The sequence below is a fragment of the Sminthopsis crassicaudata genome, chromosome 4 (assembly GCF_048593235.1).
Source record: "Sminthopsis crassicaudata isolate SCR6 chromosome 4, ASM4859323v1, whole genome shotgun sequence".
In the NCBI taxonomy this organism is placed as follows: domain Eukaryota; kingdom Metazoa; phylum Chordata; class Mammalia; order Dasyuromorphia; family Dasyuridae; genus Sminthopsis; species Sminthopsis crassicaudata.
The window spans coordinates 237,667,529-237,684,219 of record NC_133620.1 but is presented as its reverse complement, the minus strand read 5'-3'; the positions used below and the strand labels follow the sequence as shown (position 1 = coordinate 237,684,219).

Genomic DNA, 16,691 nt, shown 5'->3' with positions numbered 1-16,691 from the left:
TATTTGAATACCTACTATGTACCCGATATCATAAAAGTGCTATTTCTTAATGTTGGGTTTATATTAGGAAGCTGTTAGTAAATAATTCCCACTACCTTTGTAGATGGAATAGATGTGATTTCTCTGTGGGAAGGGGAGTAGTTGGGATAACTATATTAATGATATATTGTCTTATTACTGACCTAGTTTTATGGCCACTGGGTGATGAGTTTTTTTCTCTTTAACAATTGACTGTCAACTAAGTTACAGTTGTATTTTGCATTGGGAAAGTTCTCTCTCTGTGTCTTCTCTGTCTCTCTGTCTGTCTTTGTCTCTCTCTCTCTCTCTCTCTCTCTCTCTCTCTCTCTCTCTCTCTCTCTCTCTCTCTCTCTCTCTTGCTGTCTCTTTCTCGCGTTCTCTCTTTTTCTTGTTCTCTCTCTCTCTCTCTCTCTCTCTCTCTCTCTCTCTCTCTCTCTCTCTCTCACACACACACACACACACACACACACACACACACACACACACACACACACATCCTGGGAATTTTAAAACATTGAAATTTACAAATTTTTTTATCTGTAGGTCAGATGGTTGAATCTTCCTATCCTAAGGCTGGTAATGTAAAATTCGGCTCTCTGAATACCTGAAAGAGAAAAAGATTAAGAACATAAGGCATCTTTGTCATGCAGGGAAAATCAGGGCTGCAGTTTAGTTTTGTCTATCAGAGATGTACAAAGGTTTGTCAGTTGTACTTCCATCATCTTTCATATCTGATCCTTTGTTTTTTTTTCTGTTCTCATGGCCATTACACTAATTTATTTTTTATCATTTCTCTTAGCTATAATGACAGCCTCATAATTGGTCTCCCTGTCTCTAATATCTTGCCAATTTAATCCATCCAAAAGGTAGTACTGCTAAACTAATATTCCTCAAGTTAGTCCCTTACTCAGAATGTTTCTAGTACAGTAGTTATTTTCTACTTCTAGGATAAAACACCAATTGTATTGTCTGGTATTTAAATTCCTTCACGTTGTTGATCCAGCTTACTTTCCTAGGATTGCATATTACTTTTCTTTATGCTCTTTTCCCCCTTAATCCTGTCTTTTTTCTCTCGTTTGCCATTTAAGATACTATCATCTGAATAGATGCCTCTGCATAGGTTGTCACTCATGTTTGCAATTCACTCCTTCCTTTCCTCCACTTATATAAGATGTCTGCAAAGTCTTAGAACAGTTTTAAATTATCAAAGTTTTAAATTACACTAAATTTTTTGGTAACCATATAATTCTTAGCTTCCTTCAAGGCACGATGTATGTCTTATCCTACATAAATCTTATCCTGATTCCCCACTGTTGGTAGTACTGTCTCCAAAACTTATTTGGCATTTCTATCGTAAAAAGTTTATATTTAAGACTTTTCCTTCTATGGGATATCATCCCATTTCTCTTACCACTTTTTCAAGATTCTAAGCTCCTGAAGGCAGGATTGTACCCCCAGAACCTGTGCCTGGCACATTATAGCCATGCAATAAATGCTAATGAATAAATAAGGGGGACTTTAGAGATGGTACACCTAGCCTCCATTATATTTGCTTCATGTGCAGCATTGTGTTTGGCACATATTATGCATTTAAATCTTTGTTATCTGATCATTTCAGAATCATATTGTATCCTAAATATTCCCAATTTATAACCTGTCATGGATATGAATATGGTCCTACTTAAACCCTGACATACACTTAACATTTAACATTTTTAACTGTAGCATCTATCAGAGTAACAAGTACAGCATGTTTTCTATTTTATGCATGAGGTGGCTCTTCTTTTTGTTTCCAAACTACTTTCAAGCTTTGAAGTGTTTTAGTTCTAGTAATTTCAAAATGTGATGAATACCACATTTATGCTTTTCATCATTTTATGAACTTTTAACACATCTTTTTTCAAATGAAGGTCTTTCTAAAGTTTTTTTTTTTAACTTTTTTTATCCTTTGGTGACAATTTGGCGAAGCTTAACGACTTCTTAGAAAATGTTTTTTAAATGCATAAAATAAAATACATACAATTACAAAGGAATTTGATTATATTGAAAAAAGATATAATTTTTTTCTAAGTTCACAGATGGACCCAATAACCCCTGCTCTAAAGAGTCCCATCTTCCCATTTTTCTTTAATCTTTTCCTGTATATAATCTCCATGATGATTTTAATTTAAATATTTTCTTGAGTTGAAGCAACCAGAATAGCAGAGTATTTCAAGTGTGGATATTCCTGGAATTAAGATTGTCACACACAAGTTCTCATCAATAGCCACAAGTGCTTCACTTTCCCAATTAGAAATTCTAATATTCCCTCTTCTGATTATAATCTCCTATCATCAGATTTCTACCTATGCTTTTTCTTTTCTATACCTCTTCTCCTGTCTCATCAAGTTATCCATTCTTTCTTAGCTCCTCAGTATTTTGCAGACCATTTGGCTTTGGCTTCCTTTTCTTTCCTTTCCAGTTTTAACCCCTTAGCTATTTCACTCTACACTATTATCTGCTTTTGAGTTTCTGATTCCTTGTCCTATCACCCTTCTTCTGGCTAAAACACAGCCCCAGATTATCCCCACCATCTGTCTCCTCTATTTCTACTTATGAGTTGTTGAATGAAACTGTATGAATTCTCACAAATGTGCTAAACAAGTACATTACAAACTCTTGTTAACTAGTCTTGACTGCTGTTGCACCTACTTAAATATTTTCCTGTTGCTAGTTGGCAACTTGGTACAGTGGAAATTCCCTGCAACATGGGTGTCCTTTCTTTCCTCCTTAATTGTTTCCCTATTACTGTCTGCCCCTGAGAAGCTATTACTAATAATCTCTTGCCTATTCTACCCACATCCCAATCTCCTACCTCCTATCTCTTAAAAGTACCTTGCCTCTTAATTTAATGGGGAAACAAGGAGTCTATTGAGCTGCATCTTATTCCATTCTTCTTATTAGAAAAATTCCTTGAGATCCCCTCATTTCTACTCTTTCCTCTCAGTCTCTGACAAAGAAGTAGTCACTTGTAGAAGCCAACCCCTTTATCTGTTTACTTGATCTTATTCTATCCTGTCTTCTCCAGAAAATTTCATCAACCATCCCGCTTGTTGATTTTTCAACCACTTTTTATCAATTGGTTCTTTCCCTATTGCCTTTAAATGTGAATAAGTCTCTTTTATTCCCAAAAGTATATTCATTTGCCTCTTCTATGTCATCAAGCTACTGACCTATAATTTTTCTCCCGATCTCAGCCAAATTTCATTGAAGAAGTTATCCATGTTAGCTACCTCCATTTTAACTCTGATTACCTTATTAATTGCAGTCTGGCTTTTGACCTCACCACTTACCTGGAACTGCTCACTTAAAAGTTAACAATGATCTCTAAATTGCCAGATCTGATGGTCTTTTTTTCAATACTAATTCTTCTCAATCTATATACGTCATAGAACAATGGTGATTACCCTATCCTCTTGGATACTCTCCTTGATGTTTATTTATTTATTTATTTTTTGTATAACACTACTCTTGCCTGATTGTCTCTAAATTTTTTTGACCACTCCTCGGTCTCCTTTTCTGGATCACTATCCATATCAGTTCCAAATTATTAGTTGTCTACTGGACATATCAAGCTAATATGTCTATCTTCTTAAACTCAACATGTTTAAAATTGAACTCATTATCTCCCTCCCTCACCCTTGTCAACCTCTACTCTCTTTCAAACTTCACTGTTTCTGTGGAAGGATTAATATTCTTCCAGAGTTTTAAATTTTGTAATTTGTGGCATTATGCTAGCCTTTTAACTTTCCCTTACCACACAAATTCAATAATTTGCTAAATCTTGGTTGTTTTTGCCTTCACATCATCTCTTGCTTCTTATCTCTCCACTCACACAGCTCCTGAGTTCTGGTCATCACTGCTTCTCACATAGATCATTACAATATCCTAATTGCTCTCCCTTCCAAGTTTCTTTTCTACTCCAGCATTTCAATCTGCCCTATACACTGCTGTCAAGGTGATTTTCTTTAAATTTAGAATTGAACGTGTAATTCTCCTACTCAATCAACTCTAGTGACTTACTCTTGAATATAGGATAAAATATAAATTTCTGTTCAGGTTTTAAAACCCTTAGCAACATATCTTTCCAGCTTCATTGGACATTATGTGATCCAGTCAAACTGTTTTGTGTTTTTTTTTTTTTGTTGTTGTTGTTGTTCCTCATACTCCATTTCTCATATTTTTGGTTTTACTCTGTTACATACCTAGAATATATTTCTTTCTTAATACTGTTTTATGGAGTCTATTCTTCGAAGATAAAGTTCAAACACCATGTTCTGTATGAAACCTTACTTCATCTCTTCAATTGCTAGTAGTTTCCCTCCTATATGGTCTTTATGTTTATAGGTTTGTTTATACATAGATATTATATATATGTTTAATGTTTATGTTGCATGTATTCCTATGTGTACATTTTGCCTCTTCCATTTGAATGTAAGCTTATTTGGAAATTGTTCTTGGATCCCTAGCACATTGTATATATTATAGTATATAGTAGGAACTTAATAAATGCTTGTTAATTGATTTGTGCATGATTTCCAGTTTCCCTCTTGATTATATCTTTGCTGATTGACATGGTATGAATAAAACCATTCCATTTTCAAGTAGATTTTTCCTGGACTTAGGATTTTGTGATGAATCCCAGTTGATTACTTACGACTTTGTCACACATTGTTTAATATTGGATATTTTTCTCCTATGGAATTTTAACTTAAATATATTTATCTTAGATTAGAACCAAAAATTATAAATTTACACTGGAAAGGGAGTTTAGAGACAGTCATTCTAATATAATTTTATAGATAAAGAAACTGAGATTCAAAGATGTTGAGTGATTGCCCAAGATTACACAATAAGTAGCAGAGGTATAATTTGAACTTAGATAATCCACATCCAGGCATTTCCCTGTAGCATTACCAAGATATAAAAGATATGAGAATAAGTTAAAAGTTATTTTTTTTCCTGAATGGTTATACCCATACAAAGATCTACACAACCTATTTATACAGCTATACAATTTATGGGCAGAATTCCATAAAAGTTATTTTCTTTTCAAAATAATATTCAAAAAAATTAAGCTAAAAATTACCTATAGGTTAAAAACACAAAAATGAAAAGGAAGTGACTGATAACAAAATTGAGGAGCTTCTGATATTACACCTTCCCACTTAAACAAAAATTTGCATGAGTGTACTGTTTTTTGTCCTTGAGAGAAACTATAGTGAATTATTATAAACAGTTGCAATCAATAGAAATGTAAAATATTCCTTGTGACAATGTCAGCTTTTAAAAACACAACCATAAAATTATGTAATTTCATTTGCAAAGAGTATATTGTTTTTGTCTTTTATCCCCAGGGTTTTAGCAGCATGCCTTACATGAAGCTAGTGCTTAATGAAGGTTGAATTGAAGACAGAGTTGAGAAAGCAGAAAACAGCAGTTTCTTCTGTTGGCTCTTTTAATGTACTGAACATTTTAAGGTGGATGAAGGATTTGTGCCTATATGGAATATAGTAACCTTCATTTTTTATCCTAAGTCACACTACTTGCCATTTAAATTTGGGGATGAAGGAACACTACCACAAATCATTTGTTATCAAAATAAGAAACCACATTTCTTCCAATTTGCACCTTCTCACCTATCTTACATTTAGGGTTTACTTTTTTAGTTCACTGAAGATTTTGTGTGATTATTTTAAAAATTCTTTCCTTAAGTGGGGGAGGAGGGGAAGAAGGAAGGAAGAGTTCTGTGTATTAATTTTGTTTTTGTTTTCACGAGATGCTCTCCAAAAAACTAAACATTGGACTCTGTTGTTTTATTTTATCCAGTTATGTTGATTTTCCTATCCCCTGCCAAAAGTGCTTACATGGAAAAAGCATTGAATAGTATTACCATCATAGGCTCAGGTTCCATTTACTCCAAACAACTCATCATAGACATGGAATGCTTATTGCATCACGGTTGAAAGGATCATGAATTGCTAGGGTCTTTACTCTGGTGAAGGAGTCTTGAAAGATGATGCTCTGCTATATCTTCCTATACTCATATATATATATATATATATATATATATATATATATATATATATATATATATATATATATATATATGAGTATAGGAAGATATAGCAGAGCATCATCTATATATATATATATATACATATATATATGTATATATATACATATATATATGTATATATATATATAAGGTAGTATAGTGGAAAAAGTCACTAGTTCTAGAATTAGATGCTTCTAAAGCTTACTATTTGTATGATCTTGACCAAGTCACTTAATCTTCCCAGGGTCTAATTTCCTCAAATGAGATAAAATGTGAAGGAAAGATAGATTATTAAGAAGACCAGAAAGGACAAAAGATGTCATTTTCAGTTGCCGAGTGCTTTTAAATGAGAAAAAAAGGACAAAGCTAAACTCTTAACTACATTCACACTCCCTGTTCCCCCAATGAATTTATGAATAGAGAACCCCTAGTAATTTCTGAAATAGTAACACCTTTGAAAATCCAGAGTAACACATGGATGCTCTATACAAAACCATTGAAGAACATTGGGGATCTAATCAGGCTAAGACAAAAGGGCTGGAACTCGAAGTTGATATATCTTGGAATAGGAAAACTGAGGGAATACTTCTCCTTGAATTGGATGAGATGAGTGATCCAAAGTGAACAAGTTCAAAATATTTAACCCAGCAGATGGGAAGTATAGTCCCATCTAAGCTATAACACTAGAGATGGGTCCTACATGTATCCTAATCTACCTTTCCCTGCCTCATGTCCCTAAGCAGGAATGGTATCAGATGAATTTGAGAAAGGAATCTTGCAGGAGAGCTTACATAAGTAGAATGCCCTTTAGAGTTCCAATGATATAGCAGAGAGCTGCCTTCTATCCTGGACAATCTTATTGGAAGTATAGCTGCTAGAAAGACCATTACAAACCCAGTAGAAGGGGCATCAAAGTCTAGTAGAACCTTCTCTTCATCATGAGCAGCCTCAAAAGTCATCCCTGAAAGAAGCTACTCATGTAACCAGACTACTCAATAAGTACTAAGTTTGTACTATGTGCCACACACACTGTACACTTGAGGATCCAAGTGCAAAAAAAGAAACAGTCCCTACCCTTTAAAAGTTTATATTCTAATGAGACAAGTATATATAAAAATATATAGAATGTGAATAATACATTTATATAGAGAGATATACATACACACATATTCACACATCCCAAATATAAAATAGTTTGGGAAAAGACTAGCAATTGAAGATGAGAAGATGAAGAAAGAAAAGCTTCATAGAATGCAAGATGCTTGAACAGCCTTCAAGGAAGAGAGAGATTCTATGGGACAGAGGTAAGAAGGAATTATATTAGTATTTGGGATAGCCAGTGCAAAGCAATGGTGATATTAGATCCTATGTGAGGAACAGATAGAAGACCAGTCTGAATTCAGAGCATGGGAAACAAAGTTTATATCCAGGGAATATGAAATAAAAGAAGCTACGAGTAATATATGATGAAGTGTTTTAAAAGCTAAATGGAAGAATTTATTTTTCATCCTAGAGGTAATAGGAAACTACTCTAGTAGATTGTATAGGGAGTTACTTAGTCAGTTTTGAGTTTAAATGAAATTATTTTAGTGGTGATGTATAAAGTAAATTGGAGCTGTGAGAGACTTAAAGCAGGGAGACCAAATAGGATATTTTTGCAACAATCTAGATGAGAAGTAATGAGGACCTCGGCTAAAGTGGTAGCTGTGTGAATGGAGGAAAGGAATTGAATATAAGGGACCTTGCAAAAGTAAAAACTAAAAGATTTGGCAATTGACAAGAATCCCAAAATTCTTTCAAAGCTCCATTCTAGCCAGTTCTACAAGGGGTTTTTCCTAATTTTTCTGACTTCCAGTCCCTCCCCAATCAAATTACTTTATGTTTACATATTTATATATATTACATATATATATGTATATATTTATCTTCTGACATATGCACATATTGTTCCCTCACTAGAATATATTGAGGATCTGTTTTGCTTTTGTCTTAAGTTAATACACTATCTGACACAAAATCAACAATAATAAATGCTTATTAATTGATTTCTCCAAGAAAACAGACTTTCATTTATCTTCCTGAGGTAGTGGTAATGGCAATAATGTGTATGTTTGTATTTGTGCATGCATGAAATTCAGTTTAAAACTAAAACTTAGTTTTAGAGTTAGGAAGACCTATGTTTAAATTCCTTCCCTGATTCTGAGCAAGTCACTTAAATAATTTATGCCCCAGGGGATTCTCTAGGATGATAAATTATAAAATAGCTATTCTTTATCAATATAGGCAGTTTTCTTACCTTGCCTCTCTACTCCAGAGAACTCACAGTTTAAATTTAAATAAAAAGTATGTTTGCATAGGGGTATTTGGTTAGCAAAGGAAGATGCATTTATCTGCCTCTCAATAAAATGATACAGATCGATGGGGGTAAATCCTGCAATAGTCCTTGACTTTTGGGGTGAGCCCTAAAACTCTCCTAATAGGGACGCACCCTTTGAGGCAGTTAAGTGGTTTCATTAAGACTTAAGTGGTCTTATTTAGCTGAATATCTGGACCTGATATTTCTATTGTAGCTGGATGCACCCTCTATTGAGCTGAAAATTAGTCCAGGACCACTCCTACTTAGCTTAGAACTTAAGTGATCTTATTCAACTGGGAATCTAGGCCTGGGGACAGTGACAACATTGAAGTAATTTCATTCAATTGAAACTTTAGTCTCGGATTTCCTATAAAAGGGCAATTTGGGGCTCATTTCTTTTGCAGAGGCCCAAAGCAGGACCATGCCTTGTCAAGGACTCTCTGTCCTTGGCATAGCTGCCTATCAGAACCCCTGCCTGCTGTGAAGACATTCTCTTCTCAGTGTTAATACCTCTATCTCTCTACCAGGATTTCTCTGCTAAGACCTTTATGTCTCTGTCAGGACTTTGTCACTTGGAAGTCAGCCTTTCTAGCAAAGCTGACTTCTGCAGTGGCACTATCTGCTTCATTGGTTCCCTAACCGCATCAAGATGACTCAACCACAGAATACAAAACATCATAATTAAAACCAATAAGTATGATTGTACCTTGTTCTTTTGCTGTTGCTTGAAATTCACCAATCCTGATCCTAACTGGTCTGGTGACCTAGGGAAAAAAATGGAAAGGATATGGTTAGCTACCTCTTTGATTAACATTTAGAAAATCAAGATGGATCTGTTTTCCAAGCCATGTCTAATTTTCCCAGCTGTTCTAAGAGGAAATATTTCTGTTTTCTTAGTTTTTTGAAATCTAGTGTTAACACAACCAGGAAGGTCAGTGACTTGGACAAATTGGTGGTTTTAGTTCTAAAACTGAGATTGGAAAGAGACTGAAGAGCTTCACACCAATTTAACTGTGAAGTGAATGAAAGCACATGAAAATGGAGAGTAGCATCACTATGGGGGTACCTATCCTTTGAGCTAGGTTTTTTTTCCTTTACATTGAGTTGTGATTCTGTGTTTGTGAAATGCTTTATGAATATTGATCTCTCTGGGATTGACATGAGGCCACTGGAGAGAAAAGTGTGCAGGTCAACATGTGTGTGGGTGAGTTAATGGCAGGTTCCCAGTTTACAGTTACCAAGAGCATCTCTACAGATGGAAAACATTTTGTGCATGAAAAAAATTAACTGTGGAATTCAAGGACAAAATTTATAATATTTCTATGTTAGGGGAAAATATAAATGCTTTACTACAAATTAGATAAGCTTTTTCATTCTTTCTTTTGCTTAGTAAAAAGATGGTGAGGTGAGAGGGAATAAGGATCATCTAATCCAAAATGAAGCACTCTGAAAATGAAGGGATTTGCTAATTCTAGAGGGAATTTTATCAAGTACAATCTTTGTGCAGCCTGTGTCTGTTACTGGACATCTACAATGAGGGAAGTGAAAAATGTATAAAGTATATTTATAAATATTTAATGCTGAATAAGATTAGAGGAAAAAGTACAAAGGTTTTAGAAATACAATGAATGGCAAAGACTTTGCAATAAAATCAGAATGAAATAAACCAACCTAAGTATCTTGTTCTGTGAAAACAAATACAATTTTGCCCTAGGGGATTCATTCCAATAGGATTTTAGTAGTTTTTTCTTTACTTTAAATAGAGACAAAATTCAATATTCTGTGGCCTTTGGCCAGACACTTGTTATCTCTGGGCATTCTTATTTGTAAAATAAGGCAAATATATTAGATGATTCAGTTCTAAAATTCTATGAATTTATGTATTTAAAAATGCTGTCAACATGGCAACCACTTTCCCCAAACATTTTCTAACACATTTGTAGGGAGATAAACCTTGATTTTTTTCTTATAGGCCTGTGTTTTCTGTTAACCCTGCAATCTCAGTTATAGTCATTTAAGTAAAATTTTCATAATTACAGAAATTCTTTTTTATTGAACTAAATACAGGATATTCCATAAGTCTTAGTTCAGTTTTAAGCAATTATGTTTTTAAACAATTATGGCTTAAAGCTGAACAAAGACTTTGGGGATACCAAGTATATTATGTAATGCCAGAGAAACTGAGGCATTACAATTATAGTCAAACAAGAACATAACCATAGCAATTCAGAATCATCCCTTGATTTAGCATGGTGGAGGTGTATGCTTAAGATTTCTGCAACTCTCTCTGGCTCAAAATGAATTGATAGCAAAGGGATATGAGTTAAGAAATGAACTGAAGTTTTGGGGTGAGGAGGACAAGAGAAAAAGCTAAGTGACCTATGTCAAAGTGACATAAAGAATAGGTGATCTTAATGGCCAATGAAGGTATGACAGTTGAAGAGCAGAATTATCTTTACAGATCATACATAATATGAACAGTAATTATCTTGGTTGAATCAAACATTTCCCTTCCATTCCTGTTTACTGTTTTACTTGATTTGGCTAGTCAACCCAATGACACAAATGGAAAATGATTTGATAAACACTACTTTAAAAAATACTCTATGTTCAGTTTCTTCTTTCTTCTCTGAGGAATATAAGCTTCTTGAGGGATTGTTTCAGTTTTGTCTTTCTATGCTAATAGTGATATTCACAGTAAGTGTTTAATACACGTTCATTGAGTAGAATGAGGATGGGGAAAAAGAGAATGTCCAAAAAGTAGACCCCTTCTTACTCTTCTGCATAAATTCAGTTCTTCCTTTTTTGGAGAATGTTAAACTCACTGTTTATATTTCTAAGTGTTCATTATTCTAAGTATTCATTATTCCATCCATTCCTATCTTTGTTAGACAAGATTTCTTGCTTGAATCAATCAATCAATTAATCTGAATAAGATATGAATAAGTAAATAAATCAAGCCTATTGGGTAAGAGACTTGGTCATAATCTATAAAGACTTTGTAAAATGGAAGAACTATCTTAGAACCACGTAACAGCTTCTAAGGGCTGGAAGCAGAAGAAGTAGCAGGGTCATAAAGAGCTGAAGCAAGAACTGAAAAACCCAGGTTAATTAGTAAAAGAAGAGACTGAATTGTAGCTAATAAGGTTGATATTGAGGAAAGCCTTTTTCTCTATATGCATCTTGAAGCAGAAGACCCATGCTGAATCCACCAGGGTACCACCTTTCCTAAGAACTGAGGGGATTCTTGAGAAAAAGTTTGCTCTTTTCCCCAACTTCCTTTCCTAATGCTTTTATATTTACAGATTTCGTACTTTAATCTTTTGTTTTATTACCTGTATTTTGCCTCAATTATAAGAGAAAGAGGAGTTAAGTAGAGAAACAAGTATAAATTTAGGCAGAGAACCATGTACCTGTTATGTAAATGTTATGAATTTTCCTAAATGGGTTCTTGGGGCAATTGTGATAGAATTCATAACTTTTTATCTAAATAAACTCCTTAAAGCTTCAGGGGAAGAAATTAATGTGGACATTAGGGGCACTTATATTGCTCCTAAGTTTAAAACAAACTAATTGTGCTAAATTGAGGCAATTCCTGATATCAAGGAGCTTACATTCTAATGCAAGAAGCAGTATATGTGTAATATTGGCCAGAGAAGAAATTGATGGTCTGGGGAGTCACAATGATGTTGAATGGAACATTGTAATTTATTAAAATATGCTTTATAGAGGCAATGACAGTGGTGAAATGACAGAAGTTTTAGGATAAGAGATGGAAGGGGAATGGGAAAGGGAAGGAATGAATATTTATATAAACTACTATATGTTAACACTTTGTTAGGTGCTTTTACAAATATTATCTTGTTTGCTCCTCACAAAAAATCTTACAAGGTAGATGCAATTATTATTTTCACTTTACATTTGGGGAAACTGAGGCAGATAGAAGTTAAATGGCTTTCCCAGAATTATATAAGTAGTTGGTAACTAAGGTCTTTCTGAGGCCTTTTATACAAATGGAAAGCAGGGAAATTGTACACGAGAAGTATACAATGGGAAGTGACTAAAGGTGAGGTTGAATGGTCTTAGAGAAGACAGAGCTGAGTAGTGTAGCTCTTCCCAGTCATGTACCTCAGTGGTTTTCAGGATAAAACAACAAGGGCCAATGACTGGGTAAAGATTGAAAGCAAATGATGGGACATCGGGAATTCCTAATGATTGGATGATTGAGGATCAGTTACTTCTCCTTGTAGTCTATAAAAGCAAGCTGAAGAACACAGTCCTTGTTTTCTAGAAAATGGGAAGAGGGTGTTGCATAAGGGGAGTTTGAGTGCTATCCCTTCTCTTCTCTCTACAGAGGAAGTTGGGATAAGGAATAAGTGGTCTTGAATTCCTCTTAAGGCTTTTTACAAGCATATTTCTCATGGTATTATGCTACCAAAATAAATCACTATTTTTGCTTGGTTTGTGCTTATATATAAATATGTACTTGCATGAAACTTGAAAAGGGACTTCAAAGCCACTGTTCTCAGTCCTCTGCAGATGAGGTTGATGATAGAGTCTTAGGATCTAACTTATAATCAAAAAGGAAACTTTCCTGAGGGGCAAAATCTTTGAAGTGGCTATATAAGTAAACCTAACTTCAGGAATTTCTGAGTTTGAGAGTTCAAGGACTGGATTCTTTAGCATAAAAATTTCCCAACTCAGTTCTGTAAGTAAAATTGTTTTTTAGCTGTTTTTGACTCTTCTTGACCTCATTTGGGGTTTTCTTGGCAGAGATAATAGAGTGCTTTGTCATTTCTTTCTTCAGAAATTTTTCAGATTAGGAAACTGAGGCAAATGGATTTAAGTGACCTACCCAGGAATGCTCAGCAAGTGATTGAGATCAGATTTGAATTTAGGACTTCCTGACTCCAGGCTTGACTCTCTGTCTGCTGAATGTTACTAATGTTTTTGATTGAATTCAAGATATACCTAGATATCATTGTAACAGTAAAGATGGTCCTTGTTTTTCTTATAATTGATTTAAAGTAGTCTATAAATGTTCCCTCCCCCTTATATTTTATTGATGAAGAAATGGACATCCAAAATTGTGGACTGAGTTGCCCATTATCACAGAGTATTGTAAATAGTAGAGCTGAGATTAAATAACCATACCTACTGGCTCCAAATCCAGGGATTTTCCCACTTGACCTAACTATAAGACAGGACTGAATTGAAAGAAATCTTACTTTCAAGGGAAATTAATGGTGTAAAAGCTATCAAAATATCCTTCACCATATAAAATGCTAAATATTATTGATGTTATTTAATATCAGACAAAAACAAATATTTATTCACAAAAATATTATATCCCTATTTTATTTCATGGTTTTCAACCTAAGAGAAAACAAAGATATTGTATTAATTTGTAAGAGAAAAAATATAAGTAATTTCTCGAAAATTTTTGTAATGTGTCTCATGTAAGAAATATTGATCTAGAAAAGAGCAGCATTAGACCTTAGTGAGGGGATAATATGAGAATTGAGGCTCAGGGTCAGTCAAGTGAACAGGACCTGTACTAAGTGTCCTTTCCACTGTGCCGTTGTGGCTTTCTGCATTGACATATTTAACTACCTGAACTTTCTGAATATAAAAATAAGTTGTAGTCTTTCTTGCTTTCTTGGGGGAAAAAAAGCAGCTTGCTTTATAATCGATAGTACAACTTTTTGAAATTGGCCTGGAATTTTTGATCAGTGGTCTGCAGTAAGTACTGGTGAAAGGCTGAAAGGGAATATTACATTAATTGCTCTGGACAATGGGTTCTCAAAAGTCAAGATTTCCAGCACAATGTGTTCAATTTAACTGATTTTCCTACCTACAAACAGCTCCCTTTCCTGGAACCAGTTCACATTTTCCTCCATTCTCACAAAGGCCTTCATCCATGTTGCATAGGCTTTGACAGGGCAGTCCATCTTGGCTGACATATCCTGGCTTACAAAGGCATTCGGCCTCTTTTGTCCATTCATTCTTTACACACTGTGAAAATTCATCACATGCCATGAATTTGCATGGATCTGCTTGATCAGCTGTAAGAAGAAGGAAATATTTTATTGGATGCAATGATGCAATGATGCATAAATAATGTACTTGGCTGAACTTGAAGCCAAAGGATCAAAATGTATCTGCTATTATCACATTTTTCTTAGTGGTTGCATAATAGCTGCAGTTAAAAAGACAAAATCTTAAGAGGCTATTGAGAATTCGAAGACAAAAATAATATATTTTGCTTTAAATCTAATTATGTTTGACTATCAGTAAGTCTTTTTTTTTTTAAAACAGTAATCATTTCTAGTAAAGATTAATTTATAACTATGAGATAGAACATGCATTTGATCATTTATATAGACACAGGTGCACAATACACAATTAGATACTATGGGATGGTATTTAGGTACAGGAATTTTGTTTTTCTTGTTCTTCAGTCATGTCCAATTCTTCCCATTTGGGGTTTTCTTGGCAAATTTACTGGAGTGGTTTGCCATTTCCTTATGCATCTTGTTTTACAGATGAGGAAACTGAGATATGTGTGCTTGTGTATATGTGAATTAATATATATATATATACATATATATCTATATATATCACAATTATTTAAAGTCTGCATTTGGAATATACTAGGTAGGTCCTTCACCAAAAAATGATCCCCTTCCACTTGCCTCTTTAACATAGTCTATTGCTAAACTCAGAAATGCTTCTATTAGAAAATCATTCCTTTGAGTTAATCCATTATCCCCACATATCACCTTTTACATTCAAATAAAGCAATGGTATCTATTTTATTATTGGTTTCTCTGTGTTATATCTGTTGTTCTCTCCCACCCCCAATTTTCTGAATAGGTAGAATAAGATATTTTTAGAACAAGAAGGAACTCAAAAGATCGTTTAATATATTTCACCTTACTTTACACATGAAATTGAGATCCAGAATGAGAAAGTGATTTGCTTATTGAGAGAGTCAAGATTAGAACCTCAGTCTACTTACTCCTAGTTCTTTCTACCATTCTACAGTAGCCATTCCAAAGTAGAGTAATATATCGGCTTATTATTGATCATTTACCCCTTAGTGTGAATAAGATTGTCAGGTCCTTTTGCCAGAGCTGCTGATGTTGACAGAAACAAGGTGGAACAAACCTAAGATTCATAGATAACTTATGTGGGAGGGTGTCAACAAAAGGAGAAAAATGATACTATTAAAAATCTGACTTCATAATTTGTTCTTAGACTAGTCCTGCTTCAGTGCTTGTCAAGTGTAAGAAAGAACATTTTTTTTATGAATTATATGCCAGGAGAATTTGAATTTTGAGCCTTTTATGTAAACAAAAGGCACCAGAACCTATAAATGAAAAAAAAAAATCAAATGCTGTGGTCCTAAAAGAAAAAGTCAATAGGTTACTATACACTTTTCTTTCATACTCTTCACATGTGACTTGCTCCTTTACACTTTTCTCTGTCTCTGTCTGTCTCTTTCTATCTGTGTCTCTTTCTCACACACACAAACACAAACACACACACAAATGGGGGATTAAATGATTTACTCATAGCTACTAAGTGTCTGACGCTAAATTTGAGTTCAGGTCCTTCTGCTTCCTGGACCAACGTTCTATCCACTGTGCCACCTACTTGTCCTGAATTTTTGAAATATCTCTTAACACTCATTCTCTTTGAGGACTTCCTTTCAATTTAAAAAGTAGACTGCCTGCATTGATTCTTCACTGGTACTTAGTACATGAAATTCATGACAATTGCATAAGTTTTTACTAAAAAGTATATCTTTAACTTTTAAGGAGCTGTTTCTTTCTGAACAGCTTGGCCTACTCATATTCATAAAAGTGACGCAACAGAGTGGGCTGAGCCCATCTGCCTCCTAGGGAGGAAGAAAGATAAATTAGATAAATGAATCATCCCTCCATTTTGTGAAACAAAATTGGGTATATTTTGAAGTACAAACACACTAAAGCTATGTGGATAGATTTATGCCCTTCCTGATTTCCCATGAGACTGAGAGATTGATTTTGGGATTTCATCTAAAAATGGAAAACCTCCAAAGTGGGGTGTTTGAGACTATCCATTCTGCAGATGGAAAGCTTAGAAAAACATAATAGAACTATTTCTATTTTTTTAATCTAAAAAAATAAGAAAGAAATTATACTTTATTATGTAGGGTGTTCCAAAAGTCTAGTG

The 16,691-nt window shown here is 34.2% G+C and overlaps 1 protein-coding gene across 1 annotated transcript in view; it reads right to left on the bottom strand.

The window, feature by feature from the left end:
- Positions 1 to 14,321: 14,321 nt before the first annotated feature.
- IMPG1 (interphotoreceptor matrix proteoglycan 1) overlaps positions 14,322 to 16,691 on the bottom strand; it is a 102,979-nt gene continuing 100,609 nt past the window's right edge. The window contains exon 14 of the mRNA XM_074265432.1: positions 14,322 to 14,536. Coding sequence (XP_074121533.1) covers positions 14,322 to 14,536 — 215 coding nt within the window. The remainder of the gene's footprint in view (positions 14,537 to 16,691) is intronic.